The sequence below is a fragment of the Colobus angolensis genome, unplaced genomic scaffold (assembly GCF_000951035.1).
Source record: "Colobus angolensis palliatus isolate OR3802 unplaced genomic scaffold, Cang.pa_1.0 Scaffold58, whole genome shotgun sequence".
Lineage (NCBI taxonomy): Eukaryota > Metazoa > Chordata > Mammalia > Primates > Cercopithecidae > Colobus > Colobus angolensis.
Window position 1 is genome coordinate 12,792,148 of NW_012119376.1, and position 19,305 is coordinate 12,811,452.

Consider the following 19,305-nt stretch of genomic DNA (forward strand, 5'->3'; position numbering starts at 1 on the left):
CTCGGTCTGTCCTGGATCTCGGCTCACTGCAAGCTCTGCCTCCCGGGTTTACACCATTCTCCTGCCTCAGCCTCCCGAGTAGCAAGTAGCTGGGACTACAGGCACCCGCCACCTCGCCCAGCTAGTTTTTTGTATTTTTTAGTAGAGACTGGCTTTCACCGTGTTAGCCAGGATGGTCTCGATCTCCTGACCTCGTGATCGGCCCGTCTTGGTCTCCCAAAGTGCTGGGATTACAGGCTTGAGCCACCACGCCCGGCCTGCTGGCAACTTTTGAGTAGCAATGTGTTTTGCTATTTCTACGCTTTTGGCTAATAGGTATAAAGATTTCTTTTAAAAATACTTTCATATATGTGATCTCATCTTATTCATAATATAAGTCATTATTTTATCTCATCTCATTCATAATGTAACTATGAATATGCTTCGAGATGAAAAGAGATTTTTTGTTGTTGTTCCTCTTTCACCTCTTCAAGAAGAGCTACTAGCCAGGCGTGGTGGGGCATGTACCTGTAGTCCCAGCTACTTGGCAGGCTGAGGCTGGAGGCTCGCTTGAACTCAGAAGTTCAAGGCTGTAGTGAGCTGTGATCATGCCTGTGCATTGCAGCTTGGGTGTCAGAACAAGACTTTGTCTCTAAAAAAGAAAAAAAAAAAAAACTACTAAGGGAAGTTCAGCCAGGACTAGCTATATATTTTCACGAGGTCCGGTACAAAATGAAAATGTAGAGCCCCCTGTTAGAAAGTTATTAAGAATTTCGAGAGATCACATCAGAGCATTAAGTTAAGCATGACTTCTTCAAATCTCAGCTCCTCGTATGACTGCACAATCTGCACGCCCATGCAGTAGCCCTCGGCAGAGCTGACCAAGATCACACAGAGCACTGTAATTTTTATTCAAGCAGGACCCTGGTTTCTTCTAACTACCAGGGTTATATTTCATCTACATCTGGGGTATCTTGCCTCCCAAGGCTGTCCCATCAGAGCAACATGAACTTTCATATTCCAAAAGAACACAGACAAAAAAGGTAGGCCCTTAAACATGAGTAGATTTAAACTAGCAGCATCTGAGACGATTTTGGTATAATCACGTGAATTATTTACAAAGATAATAATTATGCTAAATTCCTCCAGATCTAAAAGTGTTGATGAGATGTGTTCTTTTAATCACATTTATACAAAGAAAAAATGAGGAAAGCAATGGGTAAGCCCTCAGTGATTAGCATGTGAGACAAAATATGGACTGCGACTGTCAGATCTTTCTGAAATGATAGAGGACAAATGTCCATTTTTCTGCTTGAACCAGAGATCCCATCCATGTGTGGTTGAGATCAGGCTCCTTAGAACCCTGCATAACTCAAGGGCTCAGAATTGTTTTATGTAATAGGAGACTTAGAGTCTTAAATGCTGTAGGTGGTAAAAACTTAGGTAAGCGGAGACTCCTGGGAGGATGGAGGAGTGGTTTAAGCTCATTGAGCTGTTAAACTTTTGAATGACAAGGATTTTGTTTTCATTTTTTTTTTTCACTTTCACATTTAATACCCTTAAGACGAATTGTTAAGTTATAAATCAGCACAACTCACATAGTTTAGGTCTTCTGGTTCCATATAAACATTAACAGTAGTTAGAGAAGAAACAAAGAAAACAGTTCCTTCAGTAAGGAGTTAACAATGGAATCTTCTGCAGTGAGACAGGTATGTGGAAAATGAGGGATTATGAAACAAAGATCTGTGTTTTCTCTTCCTTGAAGTTTCCTTAAGGAGTAAATTTCCATCCTAATAATGCTGTCGATTGCTGGTGCATTGGGTCTTTCTTTTTGAATTTTGGTCATGTGTAGAGAGAATGTGTAGGCATGTGGAAGATTGTGGAAGGTGCAGGACTTAATATGAATCTGTAATAAAAGGCAGTCATTTTAATACGTGAACGAAATAACATGCTGCCTTCTGGCAGTGTAACAAGTTTCCTGGGAAGAATATTTAGAACCCTGGAAAAGGTTACCTCCTTCTAAGTGGCTGAGCAAATGATCTATCACTGTCTTAACTATTAACTGTTTATAACTGTCTTAAGTATTAAGTATTAAGACAGTTACCTGGCCTTTTTCCTTACAATCCCATTTCCTCTCTTTCTTAGGAGAAATCTTTTCTGGTCAAATGTGTCCTTGAACGTGGTGATTATTTACAACATTGAAGGAAGGAAAAAAGGAAGGAAGGAGGGAGGGAAAGAAAGTAGCTTTTGATAGCATGCTATATATCAGGCATTGTGCTAAGGCTCTTCATATTATATGTTATACCATCCATTTAATACGTTAAGATTCATTAACTTTAAATATTTGATATAAATTGAATAATCAAAAGAAATCAACAGCTTGGGTAAGGGCAAAATAATTCAAGGAAATGAGAAATAATGATTAGCTGGCAGAAAGACATAGTGAAGTCCATTAAGTCTTAAAAGTGGTTACTAAGCAGGGCGCGGTGGCTCACGCCTGTAATTCCAGAACTTTAGGAGGCTGAGGTGGGTGGATCACGAGGTCAGGAGATTGAGACCATCCTGGCTAACGTGGTGAAACCCCGTCTCTACTAAAAATACAAAAATTAGCCAGGCATGGTGGCTCATGCCTGTAGTGCCACCTACTCAGGAGGTTGAGGCAGGAGAATCACTTGAACCCGGGAAATGGAGGTTGCAGTGAGCTGAGATCATGCCACTGCACTCCAGCCTGTGCTACAGAGGGAGACTCCGTCTCAAAAAAAAAAAAAAGTGGTTACTAAAGCAGAGGAATATTTATTTACTAATGAAGCAGTAATCAAATATAAAGACTAGGCAAAAAGAAAAGACATCACATAAGAAAAGTCAGAAAATTCTGCTTCCTCCTCCCTACCCCTTAAAAAATAATAACAAATAATAAAAAATTTAGAAAAAATAGAACACTCTTTATCATTGTGCTCATGGTTCTGTAGTTTGATCACTTTCTCAGGGAATACAGAAAACACTTTTATTTTAACAATTTAGTAGAATAAAGTTTATTCATAAGCGGAATGGGCAAACAATTCGTTATGTTACAAATCTTTATTTCTTTGTGTCTGAGCTTCTTCTAGAAACATAACAGCAATGGCGAAAAGATCTGACTTTCCATTTAACTCTACGGCAATCCGTGTATCTATAGATGCTTACGTTAACAAGTTTAAAAAATAGAAAAACTGACCTTTGAAAATTATAACCTTTAAAATACTGCTTTTACATTTAGCTTTCCTTAGACAACAAATATGAAAGATACGGTTTTTGAAAGGTTCAAGCTGATGATAGATGTCACATGAAGGAACTATGCCAAATAAATTGTGAGGGATGTGATATTTGAATGGAAGTAAAATTATTATTTGATGAATTCATCAAATAATCATCTGATACACCCCTCCATACTTTGTGGCCTGTGTATGAGGAATTCAAGTGTGAATGTAGACATCATATTATGTGTTTCAAAGAACTTTAGTACTTAGAGCTAATTATCTAATTAAAATTTCTGACGGTTAAAAGGAAAATTAGTCAAGCTCTGCAGCCTATGATTTTAGACTTAGAAGGATTCAGCATGATTTTAACAAAAGTGGGATGGCAAGATGATTAATAATATCAAAGTGATTAAGCCAGGAACACAAAGAAGTTTGCAGGCAATTAAATCTTAAAATGTACTGTTGTTGGAACAGAAAATCAAGCACCACATGTTCTCACTCGTAAGTGAGAGCTGTACAATGAGAACACATGGACACAGGGAGGGGAACATCACACACCGGGGCCTGTCAGGGGGTGGGGGGCAAGGGGAGGGAGAGCATTAGGACAAATACCTAATGCATGCGGGTCTTAAAAGCTAGATGATGGGTTGATAGATGCAGCAAACCACCATGGCACATGTATATCTATGCAATAGACCTGCACGTTCTGTACATGTATCCCAGAACTTAAAGTAAAAGAAGAAAAAAAATTACTGTTGTGAAATTGCCTTTAGCACAAGAATGTTGAATGTGTTTTAAAAGGACATTATTTGTTGTTGTTTTTGTTCTTTTTTTTTTTTTTTGCTTTACTTTCTAAGAAGTAAGTTGATTTAAAAATAAACCAACAAATTTTGCTTTGGATTTCCTATGCTTTTTAATGAGCATACTGAAGATGGTCAGAAATCCTTTCTTCTTTTTGATAATACTGCATTTTCTCTCAGTATTTTCTTCTGTGGTGATGCCTAACTGGTCAGTAGGTGGCTAACAAATGACAAGTAACTAAAAACCTTAGTACCAAGAAGGAGGGAAATCTCTCACCTCTCTTTTATTTTTCTTGCTATCTTTTTTTTTTTTTTCTGTCACAATGTTAGGAAGAGCAAAATGCTCTATGCGCATGTTAGAAACCCCTACTTTTTAATGTGTCTGTTTCTTAATTTTTATTTTTATGTTTTTTAACTTTTATTTTAGGTTCAGGGAGTACATGTGAAGGTTTGTTACGTAGGCAAACTCGTGTCATGAGGGTTTGGTGTACAGATTATTTCATCACCCCTATATTAAGCCCAGTACCCAATAGTTATCTCTTCTGCTCTTCTCCCTCCTCCTGCCCTCCTCCCCACTCCGGCCCCAAGTAGACCCCCGTGGCTGTCATTTCCTTCTTTGTGTTCATAAGTTCTCATCATTTAGCTTCCACTTATAAGTGAGAGCATGCAGTATTTGGTTAGAAACCCCCATTTCAGCTGCTAAAAATGAATATAGTTTGATAATTGGTTGTACACATTTTAGACAGATCTGGATAAAACTGTTCTGATGAAACTCTTTCACGAATAAGTCAGCTCTTTCTGTAAACAGCATTTAGGGTGTCGGCAGAGACCTAAAATGCAGTTTGGTAGTGTTTCTATTTTGTGATATGCAATCACCCAGGTGGCGGGTATAAAGACCTTTAGTTCTATTGCTCAAATACGTCCCGTCATATATCAGGCCGTTAGCTCTCTGCAAGTGGGGACAAGGCCCCCAAGGAGGAAGAATAACGACAAGAAAACTGCCTTGGAGTCGCCACTTGGCATCAGTTGGAGGAAGTTTTTAATTTCAAATCTGTACTCACTCTCTTGTAACTAAATTAATTACTTTAATTAAAAAAATCATTACCCAAATTTAAGAACAAAGTGAGAAATCTCTTTTGACTAATGCTGGCTAAGAACACTGGCTTGAGGTACAACAGCGGAACTAGCAACACTTTCTTCTCTCACTCTATTCTCCCCTCCACCCCGTATTTTCTCTGTGGTGTTTTAGGGGTCCTGAGAATTCCTTTTAGAAGGTCGTGGAACACATACAGTCTTGTGTCTTTTCTTCATCCTGCCTTCTGTGTAGAACAGGTTTTTTCTCTTCTGGTCAAACCCTACTCACCTATTGAGACCCAGATCAAAGTCATATCCTTGCTGGAACTTTCCTGTGTAGCCCAGCCTGAAATGATCTTGTCCATTTTTGATCTTTGATTGTACATTTTGCGCGGATCTCCTTTTGGTCAGGTAATCGCCACTGTTGCTTTCATCTGTGGTGCAAAATCACGTAGGTTTTAAGTGTTGATGTGCTTTGTCTCTTCAGCTGCATTCTAGAATCTCTGCTGCAGGGTTTATCTTCATGCTTTCTTCTCCCCTTCCTTGTGTCTTGCATATTGTGGCCATTCAAGAAAAATGTCTTACTGTGTTTGTGATGTGCTCTTATATCATAGAGGCCGAGAATTTATTGGTTTGTCTCTTGGAAACTGGTAAGGTCTGATATGTGTGAGGTCACTGAAGGCCAAAGGCATTTCCACAATGTTAAGATTTATGCTTTGCATATAGACAGCTCTTTTTTCCCTAACATCTTTCTTGAAAAGAAAATTATTCTAACTCATGCATAAGTGACATTTCAAATATGTATGGAAAGAATAACATGCAGATTTTAATATGTAAAATGAGCATTCTGGGCCAACACAAGGAGGGCATGTGCTTAATTTTCTTGCAGTGGAGACAGCTTGCTTGCTCTCTAGCCCTCTGCTCATAGCCTTGTGTGTGGCCTACGCATGGCAACTTGTCAGGCTGTCATTGCACAGGGCTCTGAGGAGGTGCAGTTGCTCTTCACAAAGAACTGAGGGTAGTCCAGCTTTGGTCTCCGCCCACCTCTGACTTAGCTGCACTGGCTGATGCGATGCTTGTTGAGACCTCATGATTTGCCTTATAGATTGACTCTACCAGATAATTAGGGGTCATTAAATGATTCTTCCCCCTGAAAACAGCATTGGTATGAATAAAACAAAACAAAACACAGTGAAAATAATAGAACACAAGATTGAAATTGTTTTCAAATAATAACCTCCTGATCCCACAGGTAATAGATCACAATCAAATCAAATCTCATTATATATTTCCAACTCCTTGGAGGAAGAAGTACACGTATTGTCTAATAGATATCTATTCTTCCTATACACGTAAGAGTTAGCTCAATAATTTGATTTTTCTTCTTTTAAATTTCAAAGCCTGGCATAAAGTAAGAGCTTCCTAAATGTTGGTAGTATAGAGGAAAGTATGGAGTAAATTATGATCTTTTTTTTTTTTTTTGAGATGGAGTCTCTCTCTGTCTCCTAAGCTGGAGGGCAGTGGTGCAATCTCATCTCACTGCAACCTCCACCTCCTGGGTTCCAGCGATTCTGCTGCCTCAGCCTCTCGAGTAGATGGGATTACAGGCACGTGCCACCACGCCTGGCTAACTTCTGTATTTTTAGTAGAGATGGTGTTTCACCATGTTGGCCCGGCTGGTCTCAAACTCCTGACCTTCGGTAATCTCCCCACCTCGGCCTCCCAAAGTGCTGGGATTACAGGTGTGAGCCACTGCACCTGGTCAATAACCATCTTTTAAGCCAATCGGGTTATAATTTTACAAAATTACAAATAAAGGTTAAAATAAGTAAATGGGAAAGATCATGAGTAATATTGCAGCATAAATCATCTTCCTTGATTCTTCTCTGCCTTTCTTGAGTTTTTCTATAAAAGCATATATAAACCATAGAATGTTTATATTCTGACAAAATTCTATCTGTTCTTTTTTTTTGAAGGAAACATTCAATTGCTCTGAGTATGGAAATAGATCTTGCCCAGAAAATGAAAGGTCTCTGGGTGTCCGAGTGGCCATGTATTCATTTATGGCAGGAGCCATATTCATCACAATATTTGGCAATCTTGCCATGATAATTTCTATTTCCTACTTCAAGCAGCTTCACACACCAACCAACTTCCTCATCCTCTCCATGGCCATCACTGATTTCCTCCTGGGATTCACCATCATGCCATATAGTATGATCAGATCGGTGGAGAACTGCTGGTATTTTGGGCTTATATTTTGCAAGATTCATTATAGTTTTGACCTGATGCTTAGCATAACATCCATTTTTCATCTTTGCTCAGTGGCCATTGATGGATTTTATGCTATCTCTTACCCATTACGTTATTCCACCAAAATAACTACTCCAGTCATTAAAAGTTTGCTACTTTTATGCTGGTCAGTCCCTGGAGCACTTGCCTTTGGGGTGGTCTTCTCAGAGTCCTATGCAGATGGAATAGAGGGTTATGACATCTTGGTTGCTTGTTCCAGTTCCTGCTCAGTGATGTTCAACAAGCTATGGGGGACCACCTTGTTTATGGCAGGTTTCTTCACTCCTGGGTCTATGATGGTGGGGATTTATGGCAAAATTTTTGCAGTATCCAGAAAACATGCTCATGCCATCAATAACTTGCCAGAAAATCAAAATAATCAAGTGAAGAAAGACAAAAAGCTACCAAAACTTTAGGAATAGTGATGGGAGTTTTCTTATTATGTTGGTTTCCTTGTTTCTTCACAATTTTATTGGATCCCTTTTTGAACTTCTCTACTCCTGTGATTTTGTTTGATGCCTTGACGTGGTTTGGCTATTTTAACTCCACATGTAATCCGTTAATATATGGTTTCTTCTATCCCTGGTTTCGCAGAGCACTGAAGTGCATTTTGCTAGGTAAAACTTTCAGCTCACATTTCCATAATACTAATTTGTGTATACAAAAAGAAAATGAGTAGACTTATTCTGCATGAATAAATTGAAGCAAAAAACTAGAATTTAGAAGAATGAAGTTGTTTAAAATGTGTGTTTTTGTGCATGTGTGTATTATTTTAGCTGCCATAGAAAGCTCTTGGTTTCTAAGATGAGAATAAAAAAATGGAAGCTTCTCTTTGAGCCTAAAATTCCTCCAATAGTTTTCAGAATTCTTTACACATCCACTACTTCCTGGTAGAGAAAAAAGAAAGAAAATTAGAAAAGTAAAGAGAACATGGGGGAAAGCCAGAGATGGAACAAAGAGGACACACAAAAGCTTTTATACTGTTCAAAAGGGGTCAAAACATAGGCTGAGCTTGGGAACTGCTTGTCCCCCACTCCACCACTGACACTTCGTGTGATATTCCCATTTCATTTTTGTTCCTCAGTATCTTATCAGCTGTACTTTGGAACATCAGCAACCAAAAATGGTAGGTGAGTAAATGTGGAAATAACAATTTCGAAAACCCATATTCTTCCAGGAGTCAGTTATGTGTTAGCTGAGAGTTAAGCCTTTACTAGATTCTGCTGTTGTGAGAACAAACGTTTCTTAACTAAACGAAGAAATGGCAAACTGAGTAACTGGGGCTACCGACTTCAGGCAGGTTTTCATTCAGAAGCCATCCTAATCACAGCAGCTGGTTAGTTTCCATGTTACATGGAGTAGAACTCTGTTCAGTGTCTTCCTTTCCTCCATAGGCTCATCCACATTTTGTATTGCTATTTGGTGTTCTGATGTTTTAATAAACGTGAAATACCTACTTAAGTTTTGTTTTGAGTCCATCTTACCTTTTTGCTTGATATTTATACACATACTTTTTAATAACACAAGAATGAGAGAGAGAGATAAAGAAGAAAATTATTAACTTCAGGCTGAGACTCATTAATAACTGATGGGCTGTGACCAGTGAAGTGTTGGTATAAGTTCAACACTGGGCTCTAAAAAAAAAAGTCCTAATTTGTAGAGTTTGAGGATTTCCATGGTATATACATTTAAAAACCCTTTCCTTATAAGTGATTTTAACCTATAAGTGTAATGTCCTGAAAAGTTAACAAACTATTCTTGAAAATAATCATGGGTGGTTCCAGTAAACCACTGGCTGCAAACAACATTTTTAATGAAAAGCAAACTAGAATAGAAGAAAATAGATAATATCAAAATACATCACTTGCACCGAGGCTAAGTATAGCTTCATGAAGTTTTATTTTCAGATATATCTCTGTGAATGTGTGTGTGTGTGTGTGTGTGTGTGTGTTTATATATGGTAGTTTCACTGAAATATTCCTTGTTTAATTTCTTCATTTACATTATAGCAATGAAAATTGTAAGTTTTCAAGAAGAGAGTAGTTGTATCCAGGTGCAGTTATGAAAGCAAATCTGTCAGTACCTTTTCAATGTCCTTTTACGTTTCAAAATGTAATCACTTTGCTGTGTTCTAGTGAGGATGGCAGAGCGATCCAGCATCCTGCATACTTGCTGTCTTCTACCATTCACTCTGCCTTCATTTCCCAGGATTAATAAAGTCATCTTCCTCAACACCCAGAATTTTATAGTAAGTTACAAATGCGAAAACTGAGCCTGGGGGATTTAGTGGTTTACCCTGGATTATACAACTAGCTATAAGTGCAGGACTAGAGCCCAGCTCTCTTGACTTCTTATTCTGTGTTCTTTGTTTACTGAACTTTTTTATTTTTTCGGATTTGTGACATTTTAACTGGCTTTTTTTAAAATAAAGATTTTCAAAATTCAAACTTGTATAAATCACTGAAGTAAAAATAAAAGTTCTCTCCCATCCCAGTACTTTCTCATTACCTTTAGGAATCAAAGTATAAACAGAAACCTTTTATGATTCAGACAATTATTCCCCCCTTGGATATTAGCCAGCATTTAATTGAGCCCATACATCTGTGTATTTTCAATATATGGAAATGTCTGTACTTAATCTTCCTAGAATGATCATGAAATCAGATATAAAATAGTCTTTCATTTGGAAAGAAAAATAAAACAAACTGGGCCATTAAAAACACACAGGGATGCCTGTAATCCCAGCACTTTGGGAGGCCCAGGTGGGCAGATCATGAGGTCAAGAGATGGAGACCATCCTGGCCAACATAGTGAAACCCCGTCTCTACTAAAAATACAAAAATTAACTGGGCGTGGTGACATGCACCTGTAGTCCCAGCTACTTGGGGGGCTGAGGCAGGAGAATCGCTTGAACCCGGGAGGCAGAGGTTGCCATGAGCTGAGATCGCACCCCTGTCCTCCAGCCTGGTGACAGAGTAAGACTCTGTCTCAAAAAAAATCCAAACAAACAAACAAACAAACAAATAAAACACCCAGGGTATTTCAATATCTCTTGAGAAAGTTAAAAGAGTAATCCCACCGGGACTCCACAGTTAGTGCCTATCTGGAAGCTCCTGGATCTGAGTTCTCTATTCCAGTTCTCTTGAGAGCAGAAGCAAACTTATATAGCAATCAGATATCTTAATCCTCTACACTGAACTTTCAGGAATTTCCTGATATCGCACCTGCAAAGCCACAAGAAGAGGGTCATTGATTCACAACAAACATATCAGGAAAGGGAAGGTACTGGGTCAATAAAAAGAATTGGAAATGTTCTATTCTTTTTAAATTATTGCTGATTTATTCTCTTCTTCAAAATAAGTGAATAGTGATAGTTGCATTTTATAAAGAATCAGAAATTGTTGAAATGGGTTGCAATTGAGAAGGTAGTTTTTAACTAAAAAATAATCATTATAATTTTCTGGTGAAAGAAAGGTCTTAATTTTTCCATCAAAATTCATTTGACAAGGTTGGCAAATTTTTATATAGTGGCATATAAAATACTTTTGCAAAGTACAAGAACTATACAAGACATGATTCAGTAAACGTAGTTAGGTATTTCAACAATACTAAAATGCACTTTCCTCTTTGGCATTATATATCAATAATTTTAGACTTCAGTCTTAAATTCCAAGAGCCCTAGGGCTGTCAGAATTTAAAGGAGAATTATTTATGACATTATCCAAATTTGTGTTCAAATGAGAAACCTTTAAAAATCTGCTTATTTGTACATGTAATCTGAGTTAATACATTGAAGAAGGGGAACACTAATAGCTCATATCTTCCTTTGCTTATCTTTCTTACCTGTTTTTCCAACAAGGAAAAATGAAATTATAATTTATATTGATTTATGTGTTTGTACGTACATACATAGGTGGCAATGGCAATTGTAAGTTCTTTGCCCAGATAGGTAGGTTCTAGAAGAGGAGAACATGTTTTGTGGCAGTAGTGACACCTTTATTTGGTGCCAGGTAGAGCACATGTACAAATGCTTGCCTCTGTGGTCAGAACCACGATTATAGTCTACTACAGGTTATATGGTATTCATCATGGAAGGCTGTGAAAATTAGTTTCCTAACTTGGTGTTGCTGTTAAGTCATCTCTACCTTCTACTCAAATGAATGTGTCCAGACAATCAAAGATTCTCTTCAACAAGCATTAACTCCATGATATATTGCATTGCAAATCTGACTTTTTCCAAATGTATGTGGCTGGAGATATGCTAACCTTAGTCCGTGCTTAAAACTAAAACTTGAGGAGGAAAATGAAAAGGTCCCAGCAGGAAATTATTTGTAATTATTAATATTTGAACATTTGTAACTTAAAAAATGAGAATTTCATACAGGCTATTTGATTCAACATAATAGATGACATAAAAGTCTAAAAAAGTTAAAGGAGCTAGCATAATTTTTATGAAGAAAAGCAGGAAGGAAGGTAGGAACAATGTTAACAATGTTAATGACCGCAAAGATCTGCATGTCGACTTCAAATGTATAAACGTATTATGAAACAATAAAAGTTTATTTGCAAATCAGTTATTTGGAAATTAGAATACAGTTTTCCAAAAGAACATTGTTAGTTTGTTAAAGCTGGTTATTGTGAGCCTCATTGTGTTCTTACTACACAGATGCCCACTGGGGAATGTTAAGATAACGATGAGGCTAGAAATTGCACTACATAATACATCTTTGTAAATATTTCATTTATGGCCTTCTCCAGTTCTGAAAGTGTATGAATTTTCCTTGTGTATATAGGAAGTTGCACATAGTGAAAGATTTGATCACATGTTGAAACATCTTATAGAATCCTCCCAATGCTTAAAACATGAAACAGTTACTTATACGTAAGACCTATGTGAGGTTGCTTAAATGTCGTGACTGTGATCGATAAGGTCATAGCGGCAACTGGGGTGTGGCAGAGTCTCCTGTGTAATCATAAACATTAACTGCATATGTATTCATGGATTTAAATACTGTATGAGTTTAACTGCAAGTCTGTATTCTGCGAGAGTGTTTCCTTTTATCTTTGAGAGTATGTGAGTTTTAGCTGGAAGAAAATCCCCAATTCCTCTAAGTGGTAGATAAGGTGTGAACATCACATATGGGATTGAAAAGAGCCAAGACAACCCCATCTTCACACTTCAGTGGAACATTGAGGGGTGTCATGCCACTGGTAGCAGCACCTCCCAACTGCATTTAGCTGAAATACTTCCACTTTTGTTTTCTTCTACTAACACTGTCTATCTCTGTCCAGAGCCAAAATCTCTTGTTTCCTCATGCTACAGGATCAGTAAATTATGTCTGCACAAAATCTCTCAGCTCCTTCTGTCTAAATGCTACTTTGGCAGGGGTTATTTTATAAGAACACCGTCAACAATTCAATACCAGAAGAAATTTCCATGAAGTGTGCTCCTGAAATGAGTCCATTCATTTATAGGGACGTTTTAAGCACACTGAATTAATTGCTTTCATTGAAACAATGCAGATATTTTTAAAGCAGTAATGATTTACAATTTATGTGTAGATTTATTCATTCAAACATATGTCTCTAGTGTATACTAGAAGACTTAACTTAGATACTAAGAGTCCAGTGGTGATGGATAGACAAGTTACTTGTCTCATGGTGGTGAGTTCATATATTTTTTAACACAAATATAAATTCAACAATTATTTCTCAAGTACTATCACTAATGTGCTCAAACGGAGCCCAGGCTAGATGTTCACAACCTTTCCTTGGTGAAAACTAAAGAATAAAGAGAGGCAGTGAGTGGAAGACTATCTATAATGGAGAGAAAAGTATCCTTAATATAATTTTTAACAAGAGAAAAGCACACGTTTATTTAATATAAATTTTACATGACACAGGATACTTCAATAATGAATACTGCCTCGAAACAGTAAAAACTGTGCATTTTTATGAACAGTCATGCAAAAATATGACAAAAAGATATGATATAATAGTAATAAACTGGGGGCTAACTTAACAAGGCCTGATTGTTCAGATTCTTCTTGGTATCTTTGTGTGACATTCTTTTCCCCCGAGTATAGGACACAAGAGGGTCTTATGACCTATTTTAGGAGAAGACCAGATCATTCTTTTAGGGTCTGCTTCAGGGAAGAAGTGGGAGAAGGCCAGAGTAAACTTGCTTCCACTATTTCCTCAAATGCCAAGGTGCCATATTTTGGGGTACCCTATCCTGAACCTGATCAACTTTTCCTTTAACATTTTTTGAAATTACGATGTATACATAATAGTTGTACATATTAATAGGGTACGTGTGATATTTTGATACAGGAATACAATGTGTAATGGTCAAACCAGAGTAACTGGAGTATCCATCATCTCAAGCATTTATTATTTCTTTTGTGTTAGGAATATTCCAATTCTACTCTTTTAGTCATTTTAAAATATACAGTAAGTTATTATCAACTATAATCACCCAATGTGCTACTTAATACTAGATCATATTCATTCTATCTAACTGTATTTTTGTACCCAAAAAACATTCCCTCCTTATCCCCCTCTCCCCACTGTCCTTTCCAGCCTCTGATAACCACCATGCTGCTCCCTATCTCCATGAGTTCAATGCTTTTTTGTTTTGTTTTGTTTTGTTTTTGCTTCCTAAATAAGGGAGAACGTGAGACATTTGTCTCTCTATGCCTGGCTGTTACAGCTAACATATTATCCCCCAGTTCCACTCATGCTGTTGCAGACGACAAGATTTCATTCTTTTTTATGGCTAAATAATAACTAATATTGATCAGGCATGTCCAAGGAATGAAAGTACCATTCAGTGAATCTCTGCATTGAACCCCAAACTTTATTTCATATCTCTCTTTCATCTTGTTTCTCTGCTCTTCTGTTTCTTATTTGTTTACAAGAAGATGTTTTAAAATGAACCACATTTCTGTTGACAGTGATTCCACACTTTCAGAGCTGGAAAAGCCTGCAAGGCTCCTCATCTACCCCAGCACACATCCCATCACTGAGAGTTCACAGCTGGCTGATGGCAGAAGCTGGACTAGAACTCTCAATGCAAGCCTCTTTTGCTACCTCCTCTTTGGAAGTCGCTGATGCAAACCTTTAACTTAGAGAAATGAGGGAGTCACATGCAACAGTCAGCTCTATAAAAGGTCCAAGGAGACACCTTCCTGTGACTTGGTAATAAGAAATGTCTCTAACCAGCAAAATTCAGGTTCTTTTGTCACCACAAAGTTCCTTTTCTTCCCTGTCAGTCAGGAAGAATGACAGAATCAAAAGGAAGGAAGGGAACTAATAGCACCTTGAGATGAGGAAGGGGTCAGTTTTTGCTCTTTCTTGGAGGTTATTTTTGTGCTCTTTCTTAGGATTCTAAAGGAAAAACAAAACTGAATCTGCCTAACTAGATGAATTTGTTAAATGTACACTGCAGTTGAATCTTTATATAACTTGGGAGAATTCAGCATAGGCCCAGGGTGTCTCCTCTGTCTGATTCACTCAAGATTGAACCTACTTTTCTGTGACCCACTAAGCAGACTCCGTGCTTTGTTATAGGCACAGTGTCAAGCTTCTTTTGAGGCTGCCAGGGAGTGGCTTTTCAGGGTGATGTGTATTCCAAAGCAAATAGCAAAGCAAGTGTGACAATTCATTGGAAGTTTTTATTTATGCGATTTGTCCACCCTCCTTTAATCAGCCCACGGTGACCAAAAGGAGTCATGTGAGATTTGAGTAACTGGGTCTGTGAGTGTGGAATTTGTAATTTTTATTGGTCTCTCAGGGATGGAACATATGACGTGGCTTCACTAGTTAGAATCTCAGAGAAGCTATAAGACTTAAGAAACACAGGGAAGGAGCATGAAGAGTAGAGGACAGGAGAGGCAGAAGCAAGGACAGGAAGAGAGTAGCAAACAGAGAAGCTATGAAGCACTGACCCAGGTGCATGGTTTAACCCATAGGCACATGGCTTTCAACAGCCATGTTTCATGGTACTGCATGTTTTGGCAGCAATATGCCATTTATAACTCTTAAAATATTTGCACACTGTTTACAAATGAAGATTGCAAATTATCAAAAGAATGTCTGAAGAAAAACTTTGGCATTTCACTTGGTTTTTGTGTATTGAGTATTTTTTATGATGCAAGAGATGTTAGCAGCCACATTCAAAACAGTTTCTAGGAATGTGTCTGTTCAAAGTGAAAGCTGACCAAAAATTCTTGAAAATCTCCCAATTCTTTACCAGGAATAAAACAGTCAATAGATAAACCTATGTTGGATACATGGGTGGATAGATGGATGAAATAGAATTAAATAGGATAACACAAGAAAGAATACACAATTGAAAAATTTCATTTTTCTAATGCAGCAGGTAACTCAGAAAGCAAACACAGTTGATGTAATTTAAAATATTTAAATAAATTGCAGTGGAAGTGAATTAATAAGAGATAACTTTGAACACTCTTGTACTATTAGGAGCTGAAATTTACTGGAATCATTTTAAGAAGAGAAGAAACAGTGACTCATCCTTCTGGAAAGAAATGTCAAGTGGTAAAGCACCATGGATCTAACTTATATTCCCGAAGACCTATCCAGTTGTCCAAAATTTGTAAATAAATCCTGTCCTCCCACCAACCGCTCTTTTCATGTGCGGGTGATAATGTATTCGGTTATGACTGGAGCCATGATTATCACTATTTTTGGAAACTTGGTTATAATGGTTTCTATATCGCATTTCAAACAGCTTCACTCTCCCACAAACTTTCTGATCCTCTCCATGGCAACCACGGACTTTCTGCTGGGTTCTGTCATTATGCCATACAGCATGGTGCGATCAGTGGAGAGCTGCTGGTACTTTGGAGATGGCTTTTGTAAATTCCACACGAGCTTTGACATGATGCTCAGCCTGACCTCCATTTTCCACCTCTGTTCCATTGCTATTGATCGATTTTATGCTGTGTGTTACCCTTTATATTACACAACCAGAATGACGAGCTCCACCATAAAGCGACTGTTGGCATTTTGCTGGTCAGTTCCTGCTCTTTTTTCTTTTGGTTTAGTTCTATCCGAGGCCAATGTTTCCGGTATGCAGAGCTATAAGATACTTGTCGCTTGCTTCAATTTCTGTGCCCTTACTTTCAACAAATTTTGGGGGACAATATTGTTCACTACATGTTTCTTTACCCCTGGCTCCATCATGATTGGTATTTACGGCAAAATCTTTATCGTTTCCAAACAGCATGCTCGAGTCATCAGCCACGTGCCTGAAAGCACAAAGGGGGCAGTGAAAAAACACCTATCCAAGAAAAAGGACAGGAAAGCAGCGAAGACCCTGGGTATAGTAATGAGGGTGTTTCTGGCTTGCTGGTTGCCTTGTTTCCTTGCTGTTCTCATTGACCCATACCTAGACTACTCCACTCCCATACTAATATTGGATCTTTTAGTGTGGCTTGGGTACTTCAACTCTACTTGCAACCCTCTTATTCATGGCTTTTTTTATCCGTGGTTTCAGAAAGCACTCAAGTACATAGTGTCAGGAAAAATATTCAGTTCCCATTCAGAAACTGCAAATTTGTTTCCTGACGCACATTAATAAAAAGCTGTTGTGAAAGTGAATAGAATATTGCAAAAGAGATTGTTATTATTTTGACTTGCAATATATACCTTAAATCTCCAGATCACTACAAACATGATACTATTAAATTTCAGTAATTGAGGTAAGTGTTCTATCACCTACACAAGAGGCACATTCACTATCTTTGACTAGTAAATCTATTATTCAGTTATTTGTTAATTGTTAACTCACTTCCAATCCACACTCACCTCTGACTGGTGGGGAAAATGTACAAAAGAAATATACAACATAGTTCAGAATAGGTAGGCCTAGATTTACATACATGAGACAATTAAAAAGCAATATAAGAATTTTTAAAAAAGTGTTCACTTTGGTTCCTATCTGATACCATTCTAGGAATTCAGGAAAAGGAAGATCATTGCGGCCTGTGGGTCCATGAAGGAAGTGTGCCTTAAGGTCGGCCTTTGTTATCAACTAGTGGCCTGCCTTATCATATGCCTTGGGAGAATCATTAACCATCATTTTATAAATTATTCAGTTATTTTCTGATACCTCTAGGCTCACTACAAAGAGTTTTCCATAGGTGAGGCAGATTGATTATGAATCAGCATATGCAATTTGAGCTTTTGCCTTTGCAATTATTTACTTTGTGGTTTACATTTGAAATGACTTTCTGGTTCCTGTTTCTCTAGCATCTTAATCTGCTTGGTATGTCTTCATGACTGGCCAGCAATTACAAGGTCTCTCCTTGTCCTTGTTTCAACCACTTTCTCCAAAAGTCTTCCTTAGGGTGCCCCCAAACAAATTTCATCACACCATAATACCTACAGTCTATATCAGATCATTAACTTTGGTGAACAGTTTTTCAGTGACTTTTCTGTGAAGCATTAAGAGATCAACAGAACCTTCATGAGTTGGGAAATACATGAGCACACATGTCAGTCATGTCCACATCCCCTCATACCTGGGATTATGTTGTAGGAGGGAGAAGAGGAAAAGGAGAAGGAGACTAGAATATTAACTTTTCTTCCTTTTTCTATAAAAAATTTTTAAGTTTTTTTGTATGTTTGTTTTTGAGACAGGGTCTCACTCTGTCACCCAGGCTGGAGTCCAGTGGCATAATCTCAGCTCACTGCAACCTCCACCGCCTGGGCTCAAGCAATCCTCCCACCTCAGCCTCCCAAGTAGCTGAGATTACAAGTGTGCACCATCACACCTGGCTAGCTTTTGTAGTTATAGTACAGACAGGGTTTTGTCATGTTGTCCAGGCTGGTCTTGAACTCATAGGCTCAAGCAATCTGCCCTCCTCAGCCTCCCAAGGTGCTGGGATTACAGGCATGATCCACCCCTAGTGCACACAGCCGAATGTTCCTCTTTTCCTGACCAAGGTCAGCCTTAGGTCAAACTTTGAAATAGGATATTTTAATTTTGTCTTTTTGCTGTCTCTTTTCTAAGTTGTTTTCTCTCAATACCCAAATACTCTTTGTCCTAAATCCAATCATGGAAAATTATCCAGGCTCAACTTCCATCTCAAAGGGCATTGTAAGTCAGTAAGGGCTGCCTCCCTGTCACCATTGTTACAGTTTTTATTCCCTCTACTTGTTAGGCAAATAGTAAATGTGCCTAATAAATGCATAATTGATAGCAGTAAAATATTCTCATTTTTACCAAAGGATATTTACCTTTGCATAATTACCAACGATAATCCAGTCTAAGGGCTGATCTAGATTTGAATAATTTTGGCTCTATCTAGGAAGGGACATTAGGGTGAGAAGCACTGCCAAGCGCCTTCTTTCTGACAGTCTCACAGGACAGTAGACGTCACCCAGCCATGCCTCTCCCTTCACAGGTGAGGACATTAAAATTAACTTTCACCACTTCTGTAGTGATAGATTCTTTATACCCAGTGGTCCTTCTACTTTTGGCTTGTTTTCAGTTCCTGTTTTAAAAATTCTTATTTGTTTCTCTACTTATTTATTTATTTAATTTGGAGGGATATTTACTTAAACTTTAATTTTAGAATCAGGAGATGCATGATCAGGTTTGTTACCTAGGTATATTGCACGATGCTGATGTTTGGAGTATGGATGAATCCGTCTTCCAGGTACTGAGTACAGTGAACTCCAGGTAGTTTTATTCAACACTTACTTCCCTCCTTGTCCTCTCTTGTATTCCCTAGTGTCTACTTTTACCATTTTTACGACTATGTGTACCCAATGTTTAGCTCCCACTTATAAGTGAGAACAGGCAGTATTTGGTTTTCTGTTAGTGCATGAATTCGCTTAGGATAATGGTTTCCAGCTACATACACGTTGCTGCAAAGGGCATGATTCCATTC

The 19,305-nt window shown here is 38.0% G+C and overlaps 2 protein-coding genes across 2 annotated transcripts; both read left to right on the top strand.

Moving 5' to 3' along the window:
* Nucleotides 1-970: 970 nt before the first annotated feature.
* LOC105526215 (trace amine-associated receptor 2-like) lies at nt 971-8,062 on the top strand. Its single transcript, XM_011962150.1, is given in 3 exon segments — nt 971-1,022; nt 7,066-7,780; nt 7,783-8,062. Coding segments are annotated over 2 exon segments (918 nt in total). The 5' UTR covers nt 971-1,022; nt 7,066-7,140; the 3' UTR covers nt 8,061-8,062.
* Nucleotides 8,063-8,463: 401 nt separating this feature from the next.
* Nucleotides 8,464-17,001, top strand: LOC105526216 (trace amine-associated receptor 3). Its single transcript, XM_011962151.1, has 2 exons — nt 8,464-8,511; nt 15,869-17,001. The coding sequence occupies exon 2, from the start codon at nt 15,954-15,956 to the stop codon at nt 16,983-16,985; it is 1,032 nt and encodes a 343-aa protein (XP_011817541.1). The 5' UTR covers nt 8,464-8,511; nt 15,869-15,953; the 3' UTR covers nt 16,986-17,001.
* The last annotated feature ends 2,304 nt before the right edge of the window (nt 17,002-19,305 follow it).